Raw genomic sequence first — 19,529 nt, 5'->3', positions numbered from 1 at the left:
GATGCTCCGAGTGCCGTGGACGGGCCGCTTCTCACTCCTCAATTTGGTAGCTCCATCAGGAATCCCCGATTCCGGGTTGTGTCGTGCTGACCCCGTGGTCCTCGTGGGTCCCACAGCTCGGATGTTGTGTGGTTCTCTGACTCGTCGCTGATACCTGCCCTAATACCTCTAAAGAACCAGAAGCCTTCTGAAAAGTAGTCCCCGGCCCTGGTGGTGGTCTGCGAGGAGGTATTAATGGAGTTCTGCCCGCCAGGGCAACGTTTGTTGGTGAGCTTGGCTTTGTGGGGTCAGGTTGTGGGGTTTTGTGGGGTCACGTTGGCGTAGCTGGGCTTGCTGTTGCCGGGACGGGAGATCCCTTTCCCTTCTCCTGTTCCTTGTGCCCGTTTTGGGTACCTGCAGGACCGTGCAGTTGGCCAGGTTACTTCGGAGACATTTGTCTCCTCGCGCCCTGCCTCCTGCCGGGGCAGGTTCGTCTCCGAAGGCTGCGCTGGCAAACTCGGCTTCAGGGGGTTCTCTGAACAACTGAGCACAAAATCGCGTTCCCAACTTGTAACCCCCCGAAAGAAGGGACTAGAGATGAAGCGGGGATTCCCGAAGCGTTCTTCTGCGTTTTACGTTCACGACCAGCGGATCTAACGAGTCACTTCGCCTGTTGTCAAGCCCCTCGGTTTAACCCCGAGGTGGCGTGCGTGGCTGAGGAGGCGGCTGCAAATATCAAAGTCTGTTCGAGATGGTTACTGCTCAGTTCGGTTTTGATACCGAAGGATGGCAAGCAGAGCCACTTTTCGCATTCACAGCGAGGAAATGGCACCAACTCCTCGCGTTAATCTGGGCTTCGAGTTCTCTGCTAGGGTGTTTGCATTCGGGTTCAGTTGGGTGTATTTTGTCTGACAGTTTTTTTGTTGATACCGTGAGTTTTGGGGGGGGGAAACAACAGTCACAACGGTTCGGGAAGATTTTTTAGTGTTGCTGAATTAGGGTTAGCACTGAGTTAGACTGCCAATGCTGCGGTTTTAACTGGAAGTTTTAAATTCATACTTTGAAAGGGGGGGGGGGGGGGGAGTAATCTCTGCATTTCAGGAAAAGTATTGGTGATACAGTTAGGCGTTTCGGAAATGCAGTATTGTCTTGTGTTTGGCGCTCAGGAGACTTTACACTCCTGTGTACCATTTTGCTGATGCCTGGAGACATTGTGGGTGAACCTCTGAGCTTCTGCCTGCTTCCCTATCTGTAGCCTTAGAGACATTTACGCTCGCAGAGCTGCAGCGAAGCAGGTGTTAGGACATGTCTTTGAACAGGACTGCACAAGAACTATAAGACGTTTAGTTCTTCTGTTGTTTTTTTTTTCCAGATTCCAGAGACTTGTTGAAGGAATTTCCACAGCCTAAAAACTTGCTCAACAGCGTGATTGGACGAGCCCTGGGCATTTCTCATGCAAGGGACAAACTGGTGTACATCCACACTAATGGGCCAAGAAAAAAGGTAATTCTCTTGCACCAGGCAGTGGTGGTAGGTGGGTATGGTGTGAGTGAGCCAGGAACACTGCTAAACCTGGAAGTAACTTTTGAAATAGAGAAAGTTATAGCACACAAAGTCCACATAAAAGTTGTATTATAATCTTTCAAACAAGATTTTCTCACTTCTTCCCGTTTCTCTCTTTTCATGTGCTTTAACAGGTATGTAAATGTAGGTCCTGTCCACCTCCTTTTGTTTGTGGAAGGATGAATTTTTGTTTTTTTTGTCCTGTAACTGGCTTTCCTTAGCAGGAGGCCATGTAGTTTGCTGTTGAATGTGTTGAGCTTTGTAACCTACTGCCTTAGAAAATGGTAATTAAGTGCTATATGGTAGACCTTAGGGCTACATTTTGTTTCTGTATTCTAATAGAAAAATGCCTAAGAAAGCCTAAAATTGCAATAAGAAAAGATGAATTTGTTTGGAATGGAGGGAGGCTTCTAGTGCTACTTAAGGGCAAAATTAAATACAGAGGTGGTTGTTGTTAAATGGACCAGAGGAATTCCAGGCAAACATTTTGCCACTCAGTTGGAGCTTGGATGTACGACTCTCACGTCCCAGTCTGCGCTATGAATTGAGCAGGCGTTCTTAACTCAGGGGTGCTCTCGGTTCAAGGGTTTGCCTCCTCCTGTTGTACAGCCTCTGTGGCCCCAGGCCTCTTGCTCTGTCTCGAGCAGAAAGCCCCTTCCAGCTGAAGTTTAACGGTAACGTACATTCCAGGAAAAGATTCAGTTCTGATGGATTAACATTTTCCAATAACATTCTGTCTTAAAACTTCCCAGACACTTCTCATTACCTCATCCTTTTTGAGCATACGCATGTTTTAGGCAATACATTACTAGTGGTTACTTTGGAATTCCTTCGTTATTTGTGTTTCTGCGTTACTTGCCTTTCCTCAAGCAGTAGAGCAGTTTCCTAGCTGATGTTTAGGAATGCCATACCTAGTGCCTCATCATTTTTAGTCTGCGTAATCAGATCAAATTCTTGCTAGCGCTTACACAGATTGATGTCGTCCATAACTTCAGATTTCTTAGAAACAAACATACAACAAAACAATAGAGCAGCTCTCGTAGAAAACAAGGTGGGGAAAAAAACAAAACAAAAAAACACAACAGGAAGAAGTGTGGGGACAGGAGGACAGGTGAGACAAACTGGGGGAGCCCTGGTTGGAAGTGGATAAGACTTTTTTTGTGAGCACCAACTAACCCGGCCTTCATGAGACAACTTTTTTCTCCGCAGCTCCGTGTCTTTTCATGCAGAGTCCTTAGGCAAAATATGCAGCAATTTTCTGCAGTAAGATGAGATTCAGATGGCAGGCAGGCAGGCAGCCAGATGGAGGCTGTTGAAAAGTCAGGAGCTTTTTTTCTAGCCTTATAGGTGGGGTTTTCCCAGCGGACCTAAATGCCACCTTTCATCTTTGCTGCAGAAACAGGAGAGAATTCCTTCGGCATTTCCCTCCTTTGAGCCTTGCAGAAACTCGGCTACGGCATCTGCGGGGCCGGGAGTAGACCGAGCTCTTCATTTGGAGCAGTTTTTACCAAAGGGCAGGGTTCAGCTCTCAGTGTTCTTCGCAGGTTTTTTCAGCTGCTTTGAACCAACCGTGCTGGTAGAGGAGGAGCTCTGGTGGCACTGTTAGTTCCGTAACAGCTTGTGCCGGGCAGCACGAACTGCAGGCTGCTTCTCTTCTGCCCGAGGAGCGCGGTACCTGCCTGCGTAACCGCGGTGCAGGATGCTGCTGATTGAAACTAGGATAAGGAAGCAGAAAGATTTGCTCGCTGTTGCAACTGGAAGTGTGTTGGAGAGCGCATGTTGCTTCTCTGGTGTGGTGAGCTGCAGTGCACACAGGAACAGTTACTCTGAAACTGAATTGTTCTCGCAACAAGCTCTTAGCATTTGATTCCTTGGGGCTGACACGCCGCAGCCTGCGAAGCTCCGGCCTGCGGTACGTGGCGCTGTGCTGGAAAGCAGCCTGCTTTCTGCGCCTGCCTCGGCCACGCGGCTTCCGTGTGGCTGTGGGCACCTTGTGTCTGTTTTCAGGCTTTTGTTTCTGTGTTACTGGGATGGAGCATCCTGTAGAGCGACTGAACAAGCAGTTTGTTTGGGATTTTCATTTGTAGTTACCTTCTTTATCTGGAGTTCAGAGATGTTTGAAGTAACAGTGCTTCTGGTGGAGGGGAGAGATTGATTGCTCTGTGCTGTCTGACTTTACTGCTTATCTTTGCTTTTCAGAAAGTCACTCTGCATATAAAGTGGCCTAAGAACGTGGAAGTGGAAGGCTATGGGACCAAGAAGATCGATGCTGAGAGGCAGGCAGCAGCAGCTGCATGCCAGCTCTTCAAGGTGAGCTTTTGCCCCTTAGCTTGATGAACCGAGCCTCTGAGCGGGCAGGTGAAATGAGCATTTTGGTGAAATGATTTTTGACTTTTTATCTCTCTCTGCATGTTTACTTTCTTAGTTGGCCCGTCTGTTAATCGGGAGTAGAGAACGAAGTCTTGAGCTGTCCAAATCAATTTGAGTTTAAAAGCCCAATTGCTTCTGCAGCCAGGCTTGAATTCACTGCGTTCTTTGAGTTCTGGTCTTTGTTCTTTATGTCCTAGACCTTAATCATCTTCTATCTTGGTCTGAACACCTGTGGCCAGAAGTAGACCTTTCCTCCAGTATGTTTGCTGTTACTATTCGCTAACTCACACCTGCAAGTCTACCTGTGTGTATTTGCAAGCATGGTAGCTTCAGAGACTTTCATTTTCTTGTCACTTCAGCCATAGTGTGGCAGTTGTGTGTTCTGGTTTAAAGTTGTGCTAATCTGCCTCTTATTTCTGGCTGGAAATGGTCAATGTGTGTGCGCAGCCAACGTCGAGCAAGTACTGCAAGGTTATAAAGGGCGCTAAGATGTGGTGAGACATAGCAGCTGTCTGAGGATAAGGTGCAGTTTGTCCCCAGCTCTCCCGCTAGCTCTGCCTGTAACCTCGGGCAAGTGAGTTTGCTTTTGGAGTTTCCCTTTCATCCGTGGAGCAGGAACAACGCTTCCTGCGAAGGAGCCTAGCAAAGATGCCAGGTGCTCTGGCAATAGGAGCTTTTTGATTCCCTTGTAGGGCAAGAAAGCTATGTTAAGAAATAACTATTTAGTTTTTAAGTTAAACCTTCAGAAGTTAAGGATTACAGCGTTAAAACTAGCAGTTTCTTGAGCTGCCTTCTGATGAGGTTAGTTTTTTTAATCTTGTGATCAGCAGAACTTGTTCCACTGACTGCCTTACCTGAAGCACGGTGCTCGTTCAGTTCACAATCACTGGAAGTATGTTTTTGTTTCCTCCTCGCTATTCAACATTCAATGAAAGCATTGTTTCTGGCTTTCTTGGAAAGCCTGGAAGTTTTCAAGGGGGGAAAAAAGTCCCACCTACACTTGCAATAATATTATTCACTACATTTTGGGAAATGGTTCAACTGTGCTTTCAGTTCAGAACTGGAAAACGACAAAAGACAACCCTGGGACCGTAGATTAAGCATGCAAAGTGTTAACCCACGTGCTTTGCCAGCTAGACCTCTAACCAAGAGAAACCACTCGTAATGGGAGGCCTTGTGCAGTCCTAGCTATGGAAATAGCTACAGGTGCTGCTCTGAGTGAAGAGTCATCAGTTCAAGAAAAGCGGTGGTGTTAATTGGAGTGGAGATGAGTGGTGACTTTGGGTACAGCAGCTAGCAAAGTGAGTTCTTGCTGTCCTAGGCACTCCTACAGCACAAAAGAACACCACCGAGAGGCCTAAAGATGTAACTTTTGATGTATTGCAGTGGTCTGGTAAGATACGGTGCGTGGTGAAACCTAGGTATACCTGGAACTTCGTGTGGTGGGCCAGCAGTAACTGGGAACTCCTCTGTTTCAGGAACCAATAGATTAGGGAGATCTTCATACTCCTTATGCAGACTGAAAAGAAAAGGAAGCAAAAAGAAAAGAAGCAAACCATTCACTGAATTCTCACCTTGTGTTATCCCAGGTTATGTTTGTTTAGGTTTAGCCTTACCAAAAAGATGCGTTTCATGCTCTGAGGTGCGTTTCAGAACTTCTGAAATATAAGGTTTGAACTATATTTGGTAAAATACCCATAGATCTAGGCCAGCCTTTGCAACAAGCTACAGGATACCAAGCAACTGGGCTCTGGGAAGGGCGGTTAGTGAACAGATTTCCTCGAAGTAGCAATAGCTGGAGGAAAGCTTTACGTTTCTGCAAGTCCCCTTTCTTTCTCTCCTCTTTCTGTGTGATACGAAGAAATTACTCCTGCGTTTCTCTCCTTCCCCAGATGTTTTGTTTCCTGCAGTTGCCCATCTCTGTCTCTTTACTGCAGCTAACAGTGTGTTTTTTCTCCTGCAGGGCTGGGGTTTGCTGGGGCCCAGAAATGAGCTGTTCGATGCTGCGAAGTACCGGCTCCTCGCAGACCAGCTTGGCTGCCCCGATGAGAGGTGGTGTTCGGAGGGCAAGTGGCGCTCCAAGTCCGGACCTTCTCTCGCCGACTTGTCGACCTGCTGGCGACGGATGGAGCCAGACGATTCCATCCAGCCCATGGAGCAGGGCCGCATGCCTAAAGCAATGCGGAGAGAAGAGCTGGAGGAAGGGGAGCTAGAGGAGGGGGAACTGGAGGAAGGAGAGCTGGAGGAAGAAGCGATCGATGTTTCCGATTATTTACCTATGGCACATCAGGATGCTCGAACCTCAGGCAGAGACGCAAGGTAAGTCTGCTTTGATAGCTGCTGATGCAGGGCAATAAAAAGGGGTTTTCTTCATAGCTGAGGCAGCCCTGTGGTTCCTCCGAGTTGAGCTGCAGCTTTCCACGTCGCTGGTGTGACCTTAAGGAGGCTGTAATGAGGTGGGGATCGGTCTCTTCTCCCAAGCATTAACTGATAAGACAGAGGAAATGGCCTTAAGTTGCAGGAGGTTTAGGTTGGATAATAGGAAGAGGGTTGTGAAGCACTGGAACAGGCTGCCCGGGGAAGTGGTTGAGTCACCGGCCCTGGAGGTCTTCAGAAAATGTGTAGGCATAGAGCTTAGTGTCATGGTTTAATGGTGGACTTGGCAGAGCTAGGTTAAAGGCTGGGACAAGCTGATCTTGGCGGTCTTCTCCAGCCTAAATGATTTGTGATCTATGACCTGTAGGTGAGCCAAACAGTGACTGTTGTGCCAGTTCTCACCTGAGAGAGAGTGGGGCAGCCTGATCTTGTACCTGGCTGTAATCACAGGGGAGTGCCGAGGTGTCATCTCTGGAGTCCTCTCCTTTGGGTAGAGCGCTGCCTACTCGTTCGCTCCCTTTCTTATTCTTCTGGGCCTGAAGAAATTTTCTATTTCCAGAAAACTGTGCATATGCAGTTAGGAGTCCCTTTCTTGATACCCCTACCCCCACGGTTTTGGGGGCGATATTAAGTCTGCTCCTTTTCATCCCAGTAGTTCCATATAGTTGCTTTCTTGGCTTCATGCTTTATGAGCACAAATTTCAGATTTTAATAGTCAACGGGAGGAATAAAATCCGTAAGGACCTGGCGGTGGTGGTGGTTGTTTGTAGGGATGCTCTTTGGATTCAGAAATCTAACATTGTCTTTTGTTGTTGCTTTTTTTGTAGTTTTCTAAATAATTTAAAACCTGTTGATGGTATCTGGTTTGTAGTACTAGTGTAAAGGCTTCCTTGCTTTTTAGTTCTGCACTGGGTGATTATTCTGGGACTGACAGACTTTAGCAGCCAGATACAACTTGACTTTTCAGATGCGAAGGCGCAGATAACCTTGATCTTAGTTGCAGACCTGAAGCGAGGTGGGTCTGAGCACTGAGTGGATGTTTGCGTATCCAACTGTTCTCCTCTTCCGTCTAGCCGAGGAGGGAGTTCCATCGAAATGACAGACGACAACACTGCCATCCGTGCTCTGACGCAGTTCCCGCTTCCCAAAAATCTCCTGGCCCAAGTGATTCAGATCGCCACCTCTTCCTCCACGGTCAAGGTAAGGAGCTATCCGAGTGGCCCCTGCCGGGGACCGACCTGCAGGGGATGAGGCTCAGAGACTCGGGCTGCAGTCTCTGTGGGTGCTTCTTCGGGCAGCTGAGAACTGGGGAGAGACGGGAGGTTAACGAGGCCCAGAAAAATCAGCCTGAAGAGCAAGAAAAGTCTTAGTGGTAGGAGCTAAGGAAATAGAAGCACCGGGAACATTGTTACTTGAGGTCGGGGCAGTAGAGGAGCAGTTAGTGTGAACGAAGGAGTGTATTCTCTAAGGCGATAAGCTTGCATTTCCCCTAATATCCGCAACAAACACAAGCTGGCGTTACTCGGAGAAATGTGCGATTCCGGTGCTGACGGAATCTTTCCGCAGCTCGGCTCCTGGCAGTATGTGGTGGTTCTGCTCCTCGGCGTGTGTCACCCAGCTCCTTTCCAGACCTCGTGCGCTTTAGCAAGCCCTAGCTGGGCTCACCCCGTGTGCCGCCAGGATTGTTCTGCACACAGCTGGCTGCTCTCGCTCCTGCTTCAACTCGTGAGCTCCGGGGTGGAATCTAGTGCAGTAAACCTGTTCTGGTGTTTGAAAATAATCCTGATTTCGGCTCTGCTTAGAAACACTGGGGTATATTTGAAAAATCTCTGCCCGTGTAGGCTCTTAGCACCACCCCAACCTGATGTTGGTTCTGTGCCTTTCAGGAATACATGCAGTTCCGTACAGTAGGCACCAAGACCAAGATCTGCAAGCTCACGCTCCGCTGGCCCTGCCCGATGACTTTTGCTGCCAAGGGCCGTCGCAAGGTGGAGGCAGAAAACAAAGCAGCGGCGTTGGCCTGTCAGAAGCTTAAGGTAAGCACGTGTGGTTCCCGCATCCCATCTCTAATCCGTCATACATAGGTGATCCTTGCCCCTCGCTCACCATATTTGAAACTGATGTGGTGACGCCTAAAACGTTCTGATCTCTGACTTCATGCTCAATAAACACATTTTCAAACCTTAGGATTCAGTCCAAATTGCTGTTGTACCCCGCAGGTATCCCCCTGTGATGACCCCTTGAAGGCTGTTGGGCTTGTTTTGATCCCTCAGCAGAGCGATGTGTGGGGATTACTCCTGAAGCGTTGGCTTTTTCGCTTGGACCCCTCAGCGCTGCCTACTAAGACAGGCTATCTTCCTGTTCTTGTAGGCGAGCGAGTGCAGCCACATTGCTGTGTTAGGTTTTGCTGCAGAGGCTGGAATTTCCAGAGGAGAAGTCCAAGAAGATCGTGTAGGGCTTAGTACTGAGTTGGCACAACGAACCAGAACCACAGCAAGAGAGTTAACAGCCCCATGGCGAGAGGGTTTTGTCACCTACACTTGCGGCTGCTGTTTTTTTGGTGGATCTGTTTGAAATCTTTTTGTGAGCACTGCGTTGGGGGCAGGTAGCAGTTTCACCAGAGCTGCGATAGGGGCGTGTTTTTGCCATGCCGAAAGCAAGCAGTGGTAGGTTTGAGCTACGAGGCAGGGAGTTCACCCGTCAGAACTTGGAGGACCTACACGTGCCGGCAGGTTGCATGCAAGTCTTGTGTCTGATGGCCTGGTTTGCCTCTCCTCTCTGCAGAGCCTGGGCTTAGTGGACAAGAACAACAACCCTCTCAGCCACGCCATGTACAACATGACCTCGCTCCGGGAACTTGGTGAGAACCAGAGGAAACCCTGCCACATCAAAGTTCCCGAAGCCACCCTGCGCAAGATTGAGAACTACCTGAATCATGTAAGGCTTCCTTAGGCGCCTCAGAACCGCCTTTGGCTGATCACATGTAATGTCAGAACTCAGACTGCGTGCACGTGGGTTGAGAGCTTCATGCCACAATGTCGGGGGAATTTATGACTTGATGTTTTGCCACAAAACTTTGACCCAAGGGGAAGGAGACCCTTTCTGGGCAGTGGGCCTTCTCTGGATGTATTTGTGATGTTTCTCTGTGTTATTTGGCCTTTGGGGGTGTTGGGGAGTGCAGTTTTTGCTTATAGCCTCCTTTTGTAGGCTTACGACCTCTGCCTTACGCAGCTCTTGCTAACATAAAACCCTGGTTATACCTTGTTGCTTTACAAGGACCGGGTGCTGGTAAGTTTTCAGGTTTCCCTTGGGGGAGTGTCTCTTAGAGCACTTCTAAGTTAGCGGTGGGAGCAGATCCCCGGCACCTGGCAGTGAGGTCCCAGGAGATCTCCCTTCCTGCTGTGGGGTGCACACCCACGGGAGCCGAAGCGGTGCCAAGACAGGTTTCCTTGGGAGCGTTCAGTGCCAGTGTAAGGTGAGGACGGGCACGGTGCAGGTATAAATGTCTGTAGCTCATTGAAGCAATTAAAAATGATGCCTGTGTTCGGAAGCCGGCAAGTCACTGCGCAGCACTGTTGCAGCACCCTTGGTGGTGAACATTGCAGATCTCGGGGGGTGTTTATAATATCTTACAGATGCTGTAAAGTCAACCAAGTGGTAGGGAGTATCCTAGGAAGCCAAAACCAGGCCTAAGGCAGCAGACGTTTCTGGATGACCTGTTAGAGTGGCCAAATTAAGGGCTAGCTTGGTCTGCCTCCCACGTGCGTGTCGCACCGCGTGCGGAAGGCTTGCCTTTGCGGCCCTGAGCGAGGCTGAACCCGAAGCTACCGATCTGTCACTGAACTTCTAATCCTGTGAACAGCCAGGCCAGTGCTTCGATTTTTGTTCTAGCCGGTTCCCGACCTGCTGTTGCTCCTTTTGGTTATTCCCATAGGATCATGAGGATTGGGTATTTCTGGCTTAGCTGATCGCTCATGTTTTGGGCAGGTTACACATCCGGGCTTCCCGAGGGAAAGGAGGGTGGAGGTGCAACTTGAGCGTTTCAAAAAGCTGACTTCAGGGGCTGTTGCAGCGCTTGCAGGCAGTGCAGCCACTGACTCGGGGAGCGTAAGGTGCTGTTCTGGGCCTGTCAGCTCAGGCCTTGGCGCTGCTGTGTCTGTTAGACCAGGCTGCACACTTCAGGGGACGCAGGGAGGAACATGCAGGGAGCTGCTCTAAGGTGCTTCCTGAGTTGAGGTTATTTCAAGTGAGAATTACTTCCACCTAAAGTCTGAAGGGTACCTGAAAAAAGGAGGTGGGCTACCTAAAATCTGGGGAGAGTTTGATAAAGCTTTGTGGCCACTGCAAAGCCAGCCTGGCTGAGTCCGTTCCAGGCACTTGTTTCTCTTTGCGTTTCTGAGGACTGGTGCTGAACTTGTCCCTCACACCTTTCTCCGTCTCCCCCAGTACCCAGTGGACATCAGGGAATCCAGGCCCCGGATTGCTGATGACATGATGAACCTGAGCAAGGAATCGGGCGCGATAAGCGACGCGATCACGGGGAAGACGTACATCCCTATGCTGGAAGCAGAGGAAGTGCGCCTTAGCCAGAACCTCCTGGCCCTCTGGAAAAGGAGAGGATCCTCGTGGCAGGAGAGCCACCCGCTGCCGGTGGATCCTCACAAGGACACCATCCTCTCGGCCATCGAGCAGAACCCCGTGGTTGTAATAGCAGGAGACACGGGCTGCGGGAAGACCACGCGGATCCCTCAGCTCCTGCTGGAACACTACATCCTGGAGGGACGCGGCGCCCGCTGCAACGTCGTCATCACCCAGCCCAGGAGGATCAGCGCCATCTCGGTCGCCCAGCGCGTGGCGCAGGAGCTGGGGCCCAACATGAGGAAGAACGTGGGCTACCAGGTGCGGCTGGAGAGCAAGCCCCCCGCCCGGGGAGGAGCCCTGCTCTTCTGCACCGTGGGCATCCTGCTGCGCAAGCTGCAGGGCAACCCCAGCCTGGAGGGTGTCAGCCACGTCGTGGTCGATGAGGTCCACGAGCGAGACGTCAACACGGATTTCCTGCTCATCCTGCTCAAGGGCATCCAGAAGCTCAACCCCGACCTGCGCCTGGTCTTGATGAGCGCCACGGGAGACAATCAGCGTTTCTCGCATTACTTTGGGGACTGCCCCGTGGTCAAGGTGCCGGGCTTCATGTACCCGGTGAAGGAGTACTATCTCGAAGAGATCCTGGCCAAGCTCGGTAGGCACCGACACCGGCACTATGAGATAAAGGTGGGTGTGCGGCACGGCGCTGAAGCTGTTCCCCTTGGGTCAGGGACTGGCTTCTGGTGTATCTGCAGGGCCTGGAACCGCTCCCTCTTCCTGTGGCTCTTGGGCATTGTTGGCTCAGCTTTAATGCCAGGTCAATCCTCCTGAGCTAAGATCAGCTTAGCAGAATCCCTTGTATTTAAATTAATTTATGGATGAAGAGGACTTCAGATTTAAGTTACTTTTGTCCCTCTGTAATGGGAAGTTTGTTTATGCCTGAGTAAGCCAACAGCTCGGCGTACCTGTGCGTACACAAACGTGCAAGTCTAGTCCGAGGTTAGGGTGGCGGTGACGTGGAGCAGTGTTACCCGGGTGCTCGTTATCTCGCACGACTGAATTCCTTGCTGTCCTCTTTTTACAATTAGCCTTACTGCTCCGAACTGTTCTGGTAAGTGCCCTCCAGATGCGTGCTGTTCGCTGGGGGTAACCGTCACAGAGTGGGTCACAGAGTCACAGAACGGTTGGGGTTGGCAGGGACCCCCACAGTTCCTCTGATCCAGCCTCCCAGCTCAGAGCAGGGTCAGCCAGAGCAGGCTTACGAGGAAGTTTTGGGTGTCTTCCACGACAGAGACTTTGCAGCCTCTCCGGGCAGCCTCTTCAGTGTCTGAGCGCCCTCGCAGCGAAGGTTTTTCCTATGCTTAAACAGAATTTTCTGCATCTTATTTGTGCCCGTTGACCTTTCCTTTTTCAGCCTCACGAGGTTTCCGTCAGCCTGTGGAAGTTCCTCCCGGTGGCTGAGCCACCACCTGGTTGTATCAAGGACTTCCCCCAGCTTTGTATCGTCAGCAAACTTGCTGAGGGAGGCCCCTTGCATTCAGGGCCATCTTCCTGTTCCTCTCGTGGCTGGCTGTTTTTTTTTGCCCCTGCTCTTCTTAAGCTGACCTGACTTACGTTCCAAATCGCTGAGACAGACAGCTGCTGCTCCGTGCCTGGTGGACTTGAAGGCCTGGTTCTGCCCCCCAGAATTTCACTTTAACTCTTGCTACTCAGGTGCTGTTGAGTAGAGGTACAGGAACGTCAGCTAGCTTCCAAGTCTGGAGAGCAGGAAAGGGACCGCGCATTCTCACTCCTCGGCCGAGGAAACTGGCAGCAGTGGGGACCAGGGCAGGTGCCAGATGGAGCCAAACCCAGGCTTCTGAGGTTCCTGGCTCCTCGTCCTGGGGAGGCCATCCAAGAACAGGCATCTGCTCGCTCCAGAAGACGCTTTGGAAGTCTGTGCACCTTTCTGCTGTCTGCTGCGTCGCTGCTTATTTATCTGCGTGTGTCCTCCTGCAATCACAGGATATCCTGAGCTGGGAGAGAGAACCCGTGGTGGTTGTCAGGCCTACTCCTGCCTGCGCGCAGGGCACCCTGAGAGTTAAACGTGTCTGAGAGCATCGTCCGCGAGCTGCTGGAACACCCAACGGCTTGGGGCTGTGGCCGCTTCCCCCGGGAGCCTGCTCCAGTGCCTGCCCACCCACCCTTGTTCATATCCAGTCTGAACTTCCCCTGACACAGCTCTAAGCCATCCCCATGCATCCTGCCGCCAGCGAGGAGAGAGCAGCTCCTCCTCTGCTCCCCCTCTCGAGGAAGCTGCAGGCAGCAGCGAGGCGTCGTGGCTGAACCCCGCCGGCAGCCAAAAGCAGGACACGAGGTCACCCCTTGCTCTCCTCCTCTCGAAGCTGAGCAAACCAAATATCTTCAGCTGCTCCCCGTAAGCCATGCCCTCTAGCCCTTTCACTTCTTTCTTGTCCTTCTCTGGACCCATCCTAGTATCTTTGGGCTCCAGAATATAACAGATAAAAAACTGTGCTCGGTACCTGAGGCGTGGCCGCAGCAGTGCTGGGCGCTTTGTCCAGGAGGACGCTGTGAGAGACAGTCTCAAAGTCTGCCAAAATCCCCAAACCCCACAGGCACCACCTTCCCTTCACCCCCTGGGCAGGTGACCTCGTCATAAAGGGGTATCAGGCTAGTAGGGCACGGCTTGTCCTCATAAACCCATGTTGGTCTTGGCTGCCTGTAATTGCCAGAGTCATCTTTCTTACCCTTGCTGAAAGTGAGAACAACGTGGGCACGCTCCCAGTCAGCTGGGACCTCTCCAGATTCCCAAGAAATTCCCACTGAGAAATAGCAGAGGGTCTTGCAGTAACATCGGCCAGCTCTTTCAGTACCCGGGGACGAGTCCTGGGAGATCTGCTTACGTCTGGTTGCAGCAGCAGATCCCGCGTGAGTTCAAAGTCAGCTGGGAGCTCACCGCTCCCCAGGTCGTGGTCCTGCAGCCCAGCACACGTAAAAGACAGAGGCCAAGAAGGCGTTAAAGGCGTCTGAAGAGGTGGCTCAAAGAGTGACCAGCCCCGATGGGCCCAGCACACTTGAAAGCCATTTCCCAGGAACCTTTCTGACGATTTCCTCGGGCAGCCCGAGCTCTGCCCTCCCGGCAGCCAGGGCAGTTGCTCCGCTGCCCGTTTTTCTCCCAACACCACAAATTTTATACTCCACCACTGAGTGATCGCTGTGGCTGAGACAGGCACGCCACTACGCCCGTGAGACCACCTCTGTTTCCAAACAGCAGAGCTCGGAGGGCACCTTTCCCAGTCAGCCCCCTTAGTGCCTGTCTCAGAGCTGTCTGTCCTCACTGTGCTTCCTGTTTTATCCAGCAATCAGATGATGAATGCGTCCTCGACCTCGATCTGATCACCGACCTCGTACTCCAGATTGACGCCCACGGAGAACCGGGTAGGTTCTGCTTTTCCCCCTTCCCCTTTCCTTTTTTCTTGGGGGGGGAAAAAAATGGTACCTGCAGAGCCCAAACCCTGCGCGGAGAAAACGTTGTGCTGAGTTCTGCAAGGCCACCTGGAACTCCCGGTGAGCTGAGTGGCCTCAGCCTGCCGCGACCTGATTCTGAGTCTTCGGCTAAGGCGACGTATGAGTCCTCATGCCTTAGGCAGAGGCTAAGGCGAACAGTGCTCCAGGCAGCTACGCAAACCCCTCTTTCCTGGAGTTCGGGAAGCTGTCTGGAGGCCGGGTTGGTTGCTGATTCCCGTGTCGGTGTGTCCCAAGGTCCCGGTGTCCTGAGAGACCCCGTTCCTGGGCTGAAACTGTGTCTGTGCACCAGCGTCTGCAGCCTTGTGCGGCACAGTCCGGTTCCTTTCCTGTACTGGAGACCGGTCCCCACTAAGTATCCTTCCCTGGGAGGTGATGTTTTTGTGAAGGCAGGATTTTTCAGATGGCTTCTGCTAGCTTTGAAACGCTTTAAAGCTTTTCGAAGGTATTCACTCCCAGAACGCAGCCAGCCTTGTTTCCTTTTGACTTCAAACTTCTGCCCTGACGAGCTGACAGGGGCAGGTACAGCAGAGCAGGCGGGCAGGGCACGTTTCCCTGGGCCTGACTTCCCCAGCGGCTGCATCTGGCATCGGTTCGTGATGAGCAGGGCGCAGGTTTCCTCAGCGACCAGCTGGCAGGGGGCATCCCAGCCCTGGCCCTGCTTTCCTTTGGGTTTCTCGGGCTAAGGGTTGCTGTGGGCTTGGAAATAATAGGGGTCCTGTCTGCGGTTCCTGAGTCTCCGGCGGGGAAAGAGCTCTTGGATTGCTAGGTTACGCGTTCTTGCTCTGTTACAGGCGGGATCCTCTGCTTCCTCCCTGGCTGGCAGGAAATCAAAGGAGTGCAGCAGCGCCTGCTGGAGATGCTCGGGTCTCAGAACAGCCGGTACCTCGTCTTACCAGGTGAGGGGGCAGGGCCGGATTTCTCCCCAGGATTCAGGAGGAGAGGCCAATTGACTTGATGAACCCCTTCAGCTGTTGCACACAGATAACAGAGCAAGTTTGTGTGCTCTGATGTATGCAAATGCGTATGTGAAGCACAAAGAACTCCTAGCAGAGGCTATCCAAGCCAGCGTGTGATTAAAGAAACTGGCTTCCTGGCTGCCTCCAGCAATGCAGATGTAGGCGAGAGGAAACTGCCGAGTTCTGCCTTGCTGTAGCTGCGTGCTGGGCCTAAATAGAAAAGCTCTGTGAGACTTGTTTTGGGCGATGGAGGTGCGCTCCATAGTTCGTCTTCTGTTAGTGAGTTTAATGTTCTGCATCCCAGGAGGGAAACGTAAAACCAGAGCCAGGATTACCCTGCAGGGCTTCAAAGATTGTTGGTTGGTTGGTTTGGTTCTTTGTGTGTTTTTTAACAGTCCTCCCTATTCAGCGTCAAACAAGGTCAGAAGGGGTGCGACTTTGAACAGCTCAGCTGCTAAAAAATGCAGGTGTTTTTTTGTGAAAACTGCACATTCTTGTGCTCCCCTGCTGTTCTGTGCAGTTGTTGGGAATTTCTCTGCATCACTGGTCTGTAGTGTGGAAAATACGATATCAAAGAGCTATAGGCTCTTGTCAGTAATCATTTTTGGAAAGTCAGAGCAGACAGCGTTGAGAATACCCCGTTCCCCTGCCCCAGAGGCCTTTTAAACAGGGGAAGCTGCAGAACTGGACTCTGGAAGGGAGTGGGACACAGATATTCTGGTGGTGCCATTCTCCTCCGTGGGGTAGGAGGGGTTCAGAGATGGTGTGGAAGTTTTATTTCACTTGCTTCTTTTTTCCCTGAGGTCTGTCTGGCAGGAAAGTGCTGACAGTGACTGTCGGCATTACAAGTGGCTTCCCTGTCCCCCATTTCTGGAAGTGGGAGGTGATGGTACGGGAGGGCTGCGAATCTTTGCTCACCTCGGCCTTTACAGCAAAGCAGGGTAGGACTGACTCTGTTTTTATCTGCTAGTGCACTCTAACATCCCCATGATGGACCAGCAAAACATCTTCCAGCGGCCTCCGCCCGGCGTCAGGAAGATCGTCCTGGCCACCAACATCGCTGAGACCTCCATCACCATCAACGACATTGTCCACGTGGTGGACAGCGGCACGCACAAGGAGGAGCGCTACGACCTGAAGACCAAGGTACCGCTGCCTTCTCGCCTCTGCTGAGTGCCTTTGGGTTGTGGTAGACCTCACGGATGTTTTCAGAGCAGCGTTTGAGGAAACCACGGAGGGGGATGGTAGTCGCTTCCCTTTCGGCCCCGGGGGCGCTGGCCCTGTGTCCCTGTTTGGGGACTGGTTTGTGACTCATCGCTCAGAGCGTTTGCCTTCGGCACGTTCCCTGCCAGGCTTCTCAGCAGCTTCTGCTGAACAGGCAGGAGCCTGGTACCTTCAAAGAAATCAAAGGCAAACCCCACTCACTCCCCAGCTCTCTTTAACACCGTTAACGTTTGTAGCTTTTCCATTTGCTCTCTGCCTTTTCCTGTGGTTTCATCGTAAGCCTCTTTCTGCCCGACCAAGGCAGCTCGGACCTACTGGGTGCTGCTCCTTTGAAGCCGTCTTGACCCCACTGTCTAGGCGCTTTTCAGTCAGCCGTAAGGGGGGGTGGTGCAGTGCTCAGGCTGTTTCTGGCAGTATCGGGCCTTACAAAGCTCCTTGGGAGCACGTTTTCGTAACAGCCTGAAGGCAGCTGTGCCACCGCTGCTCCTGGCGGGAGGGATCCCGGCTGTGTGCTGCTGCCCCTTCCCTTCCCTTCCCTTCCCTGCGCTAGAACATCTCTCAGGGCCAGGTGGTGACTCGTGCCTTGGAACAGGTCTAGTTTTAAAACAGGCGTTTTATATTTGCCCACTTTTAGCCCAGTTCATCTCACAGGGCGGTTCCCAGCAGGCCCTGCAGCGTCTGTGCTGGCGTGCGGCAGGATTGGTGCGGGGAGGCTGGGACCGGGCCCTGCGGGCAGCTCCCAGCAGGGCACTTCTGTGAGCTCCTGGCAAGCGCCGTGTCCAGCAGGTGGCATCCAGGTCTCACCCGTGTGCTGAGCGGCTCAGGCCTCCGCACTGCTGGAGAACGGCACCGCAGGGTGCAGGATAACAGCAAGGGTTTCTCTTCCCCTTTAGCAGGGTGGCTGATGGGTCCTGAGGAGTTCCCAAGGTCCGTGGGCCAGACGGAAGGCTCCGTTTAAACTGGGCAGATAGCCGTGAGAGTATTCACCCCTAATTCTTCTCCTCCAGGTGTCTTGCCTGGAGACGGTGTGGGTGTCCAAGTCGAACGTCGTGCAGAGGCGAGGGCGTGCTGGCCGCTGCCAGTCAGGATTTGCCTATCACCTCTTCCCTCGCAGCCGCCTGGACAAGATGCCAACTTACCAGGTTCCAGAGATCCTACGCACCCCACTGGAGAACCTGGTGGTTCAGGCCAAGATCCACATGCCAGAAAAAACAGTAAGCACAATACACGCCTGCAAGACTGCATCTGACTGAGCCAGCAGAATGTGATCTGCCTGGTGCCAGTTCTAGAGATGAGATTTGACCACAAACACGAGTAGGAAAAATCCAAGACGCTGCCGACTCTAGTTCTTGCTTTCCTAAACGCGCTGCTTTCTAGTGAAGTTAAGACCAGGACATACGTAGATTATCTAGATCACAGAGTGTGTCTAAAAGGCACTGTGCAGAAATGGAGAGGACTGAGCTCATATTTCTTGTAGGCAAACCAGGAGGGGAACTTGTGGCCGTGGGGCAGAGCAGTGGGCTCCTGGAGGCTCTCCCGCTCTCTGGTCTGGGAAACGTGCCTTCCCCCCACTCCCCATTCTCCATTGTGTGTTGCAGGCGGTTGAATTTCTGTCCAAGGCTCTGGACAGCCCTGACATCAAAGCTGTGGATGAAGCAGTGATCTTGCTGCAGGAGATCGGTGAGCTAAGGCTGCGTCCTGGTGTGGGCGTGATGGAAACGCGTTTGCTGTCTGAACGTGGGAAGTGAGAGTTGGCACAGGATCCCGCGGGACGGAGTGGGCAGGATTGTCCCTTGATAGGGATGGCAGCTGGTAGGGACTTCTCCAACTGCACACGTTGTGGTGCTGTTGTATTTTCCACACTGCTTTGCTCAAAGAGTGGAGAGAACTTTCCAAATTTAAAAAAAAAAAAAAAAAAAGAAAAAAAAAGTTGGGCACAGAGAAAGAAGGAAAACTGTGACCTGGGGTCCATATCTGGGGTCGTTGTTGGTCATCGTTTGGCTGTTCCAGCCCCTTCTTTGGTCTCAGGTCCTTCCCCCCGGGGGTGGGAGGTTCTGGGTGCTTGTGGAAGGCCCCTGTGCTGTGTGCCTCTTCGGCAGGTCACAGCAAATCTTCCCAGCCCGGTAGGAAGGTTCTCCTGGCAGCTCCCAAAAGCGACTGGCTGCCCCTTTGGCCCCCCTCGGAGCTGACGGATATGCCCTGGTGGGCGGCTCTGTTGCAGGAGTGCTGGACCAGCGAGAAGCCCTCACCACGCTGGGCAAACGCCTCGCCCAGATCTCCACGGATCCCCGGCTGGCAAAGGCTATCGTCCTGGCCTCCATCTACCGCTGCCTCCACCCCCTGCTCGTCATCGTTTCCTGCCTCACCCGGGACCCCTTCAGCAGCAGCCTGCAGAACCGTGCGGAGGTGGACAAGGTGAGGAGCCCTCCTGGAGGAAGGCAGAAATCAGGTAAAGAAGGGGGGCTGCTGCTCGCCTCACCCGCGCGTCTGTCTCCCAGGCCAAGGCTGTTCTGAGCCGGGAGAGCGGGAGCGATCACCTCGCCTTTGTCAGAGCTGTGGCGGGCTGGGAGGAGGTGCTGAGGCGTAGGGACAGCCGCGCCAGGGATAACTACCTGCAGGACTACTACCTGTATGGCCCCAGCCTTCGCTTCATCAACGGTGAGTCTCTGAGGCCTGCTTCTCCCTTCCCTCCCCTGAAGAGGCTGGAGCGCTGGGGAAGGGCCCGGTGCAGGAGTGGGGGGGCCGGGCAGACGAATCCTGGGGCGGCTGCGAGTTCTGCTGCTGGCTCTCGGGAGCGCAGATACAGCCCTGGGGAGGCCCCAGGCAGGAAAGGTCTCCTCCTGTCCTGGTGCTGAGGCTGAGCCCCCCGGGGCTGGAGCCGGTGCTGCCCTGCCGAGGTCGCTTCACGGTGGGGTGACGGAGGGGGTGATTCGCCGGTGCCACCTCCTCCTC

At 52.7% G+C, this 19,529-nt stretch overlaps 1 protein-coding gene across 4 annotated transcripts in view; it reads left to right on the top strand.

The window, feature by feature from the left end:
- DHX30 (DExH-box helicase 30) overlaps positions 1-19,529 on the top strand; it is a 35,060-nt gene that overhangs the window by 11,649 nt on the left and 3,882 nt on the right. For all 4 annotated transcript variants that reach the window (XM_080581429.1, XM_080581430.1, XM_080581427.1 and 1 more), the window contains 14 exons: positions 1,352-1,482; positions 3,742-3,852; positions 5,876-6,231; positions 7,362-7,488; positions 8,175-8,324; positions 9,073-9,225; positions 10,735-11,556; positions 14,229-14,307; positions 15,189-15,293; positions 16,324-16,499; positions 17,585-17,791; positions 18,176-18,257; positions 18,799-18,992; positions 19,076-19,235. In XM_080581429.1, coding sequence (XP_080437555.1) covers positions 1,352-1,482; positions 3,742-3,852; positions 5,876-6,231; positions 7,362-7,488; positions 8,175-8,324; positions 9,073-9,225; positions 10,735-11,556; positions 14,229-14,307; positions 15,189-15,293; positions 16,324-16,499; positions 17,585-17,791; positions 18,176-18,257; positions 18,799-18,992; positions 19,076-19,235 — 2,853 coding nt within the window. The remainder of the gene's footprint in view (positions 1-1,351; positions 1,483-3,741; positions 3,853-5,875; positions 6,232-7,361; positions 7,489-8,174; positions 8,325-9,072; positions 9,226-10,734; positions 11,557-14,228; positions 14,308-15,188; positions 15,294-16,323; positions 16,500-17,584; positions 17,792-18,175; positions 18,258-18,798; positions 18,993-19,075; positions 19,236-19,529) is intronic.

The sequence above is a fragment of the Anser brachyrhynchus genome (assembly GCF_964034855.1).
Source record: "Anser brachyrhynchus genome assembly, chromosome: 2".
NCBI classification, from domain to species: domain Eukaryota; kingdom Metazoa; phylum Chordata; class Aves; order Anseriformes; family Anatidae; genus Anser; species Anser brachyrhynchus.
Note: the sequence above shows the minus strand (reverse complement) of the source record. Positions and strands in the feature narration are given on the sequence as shown.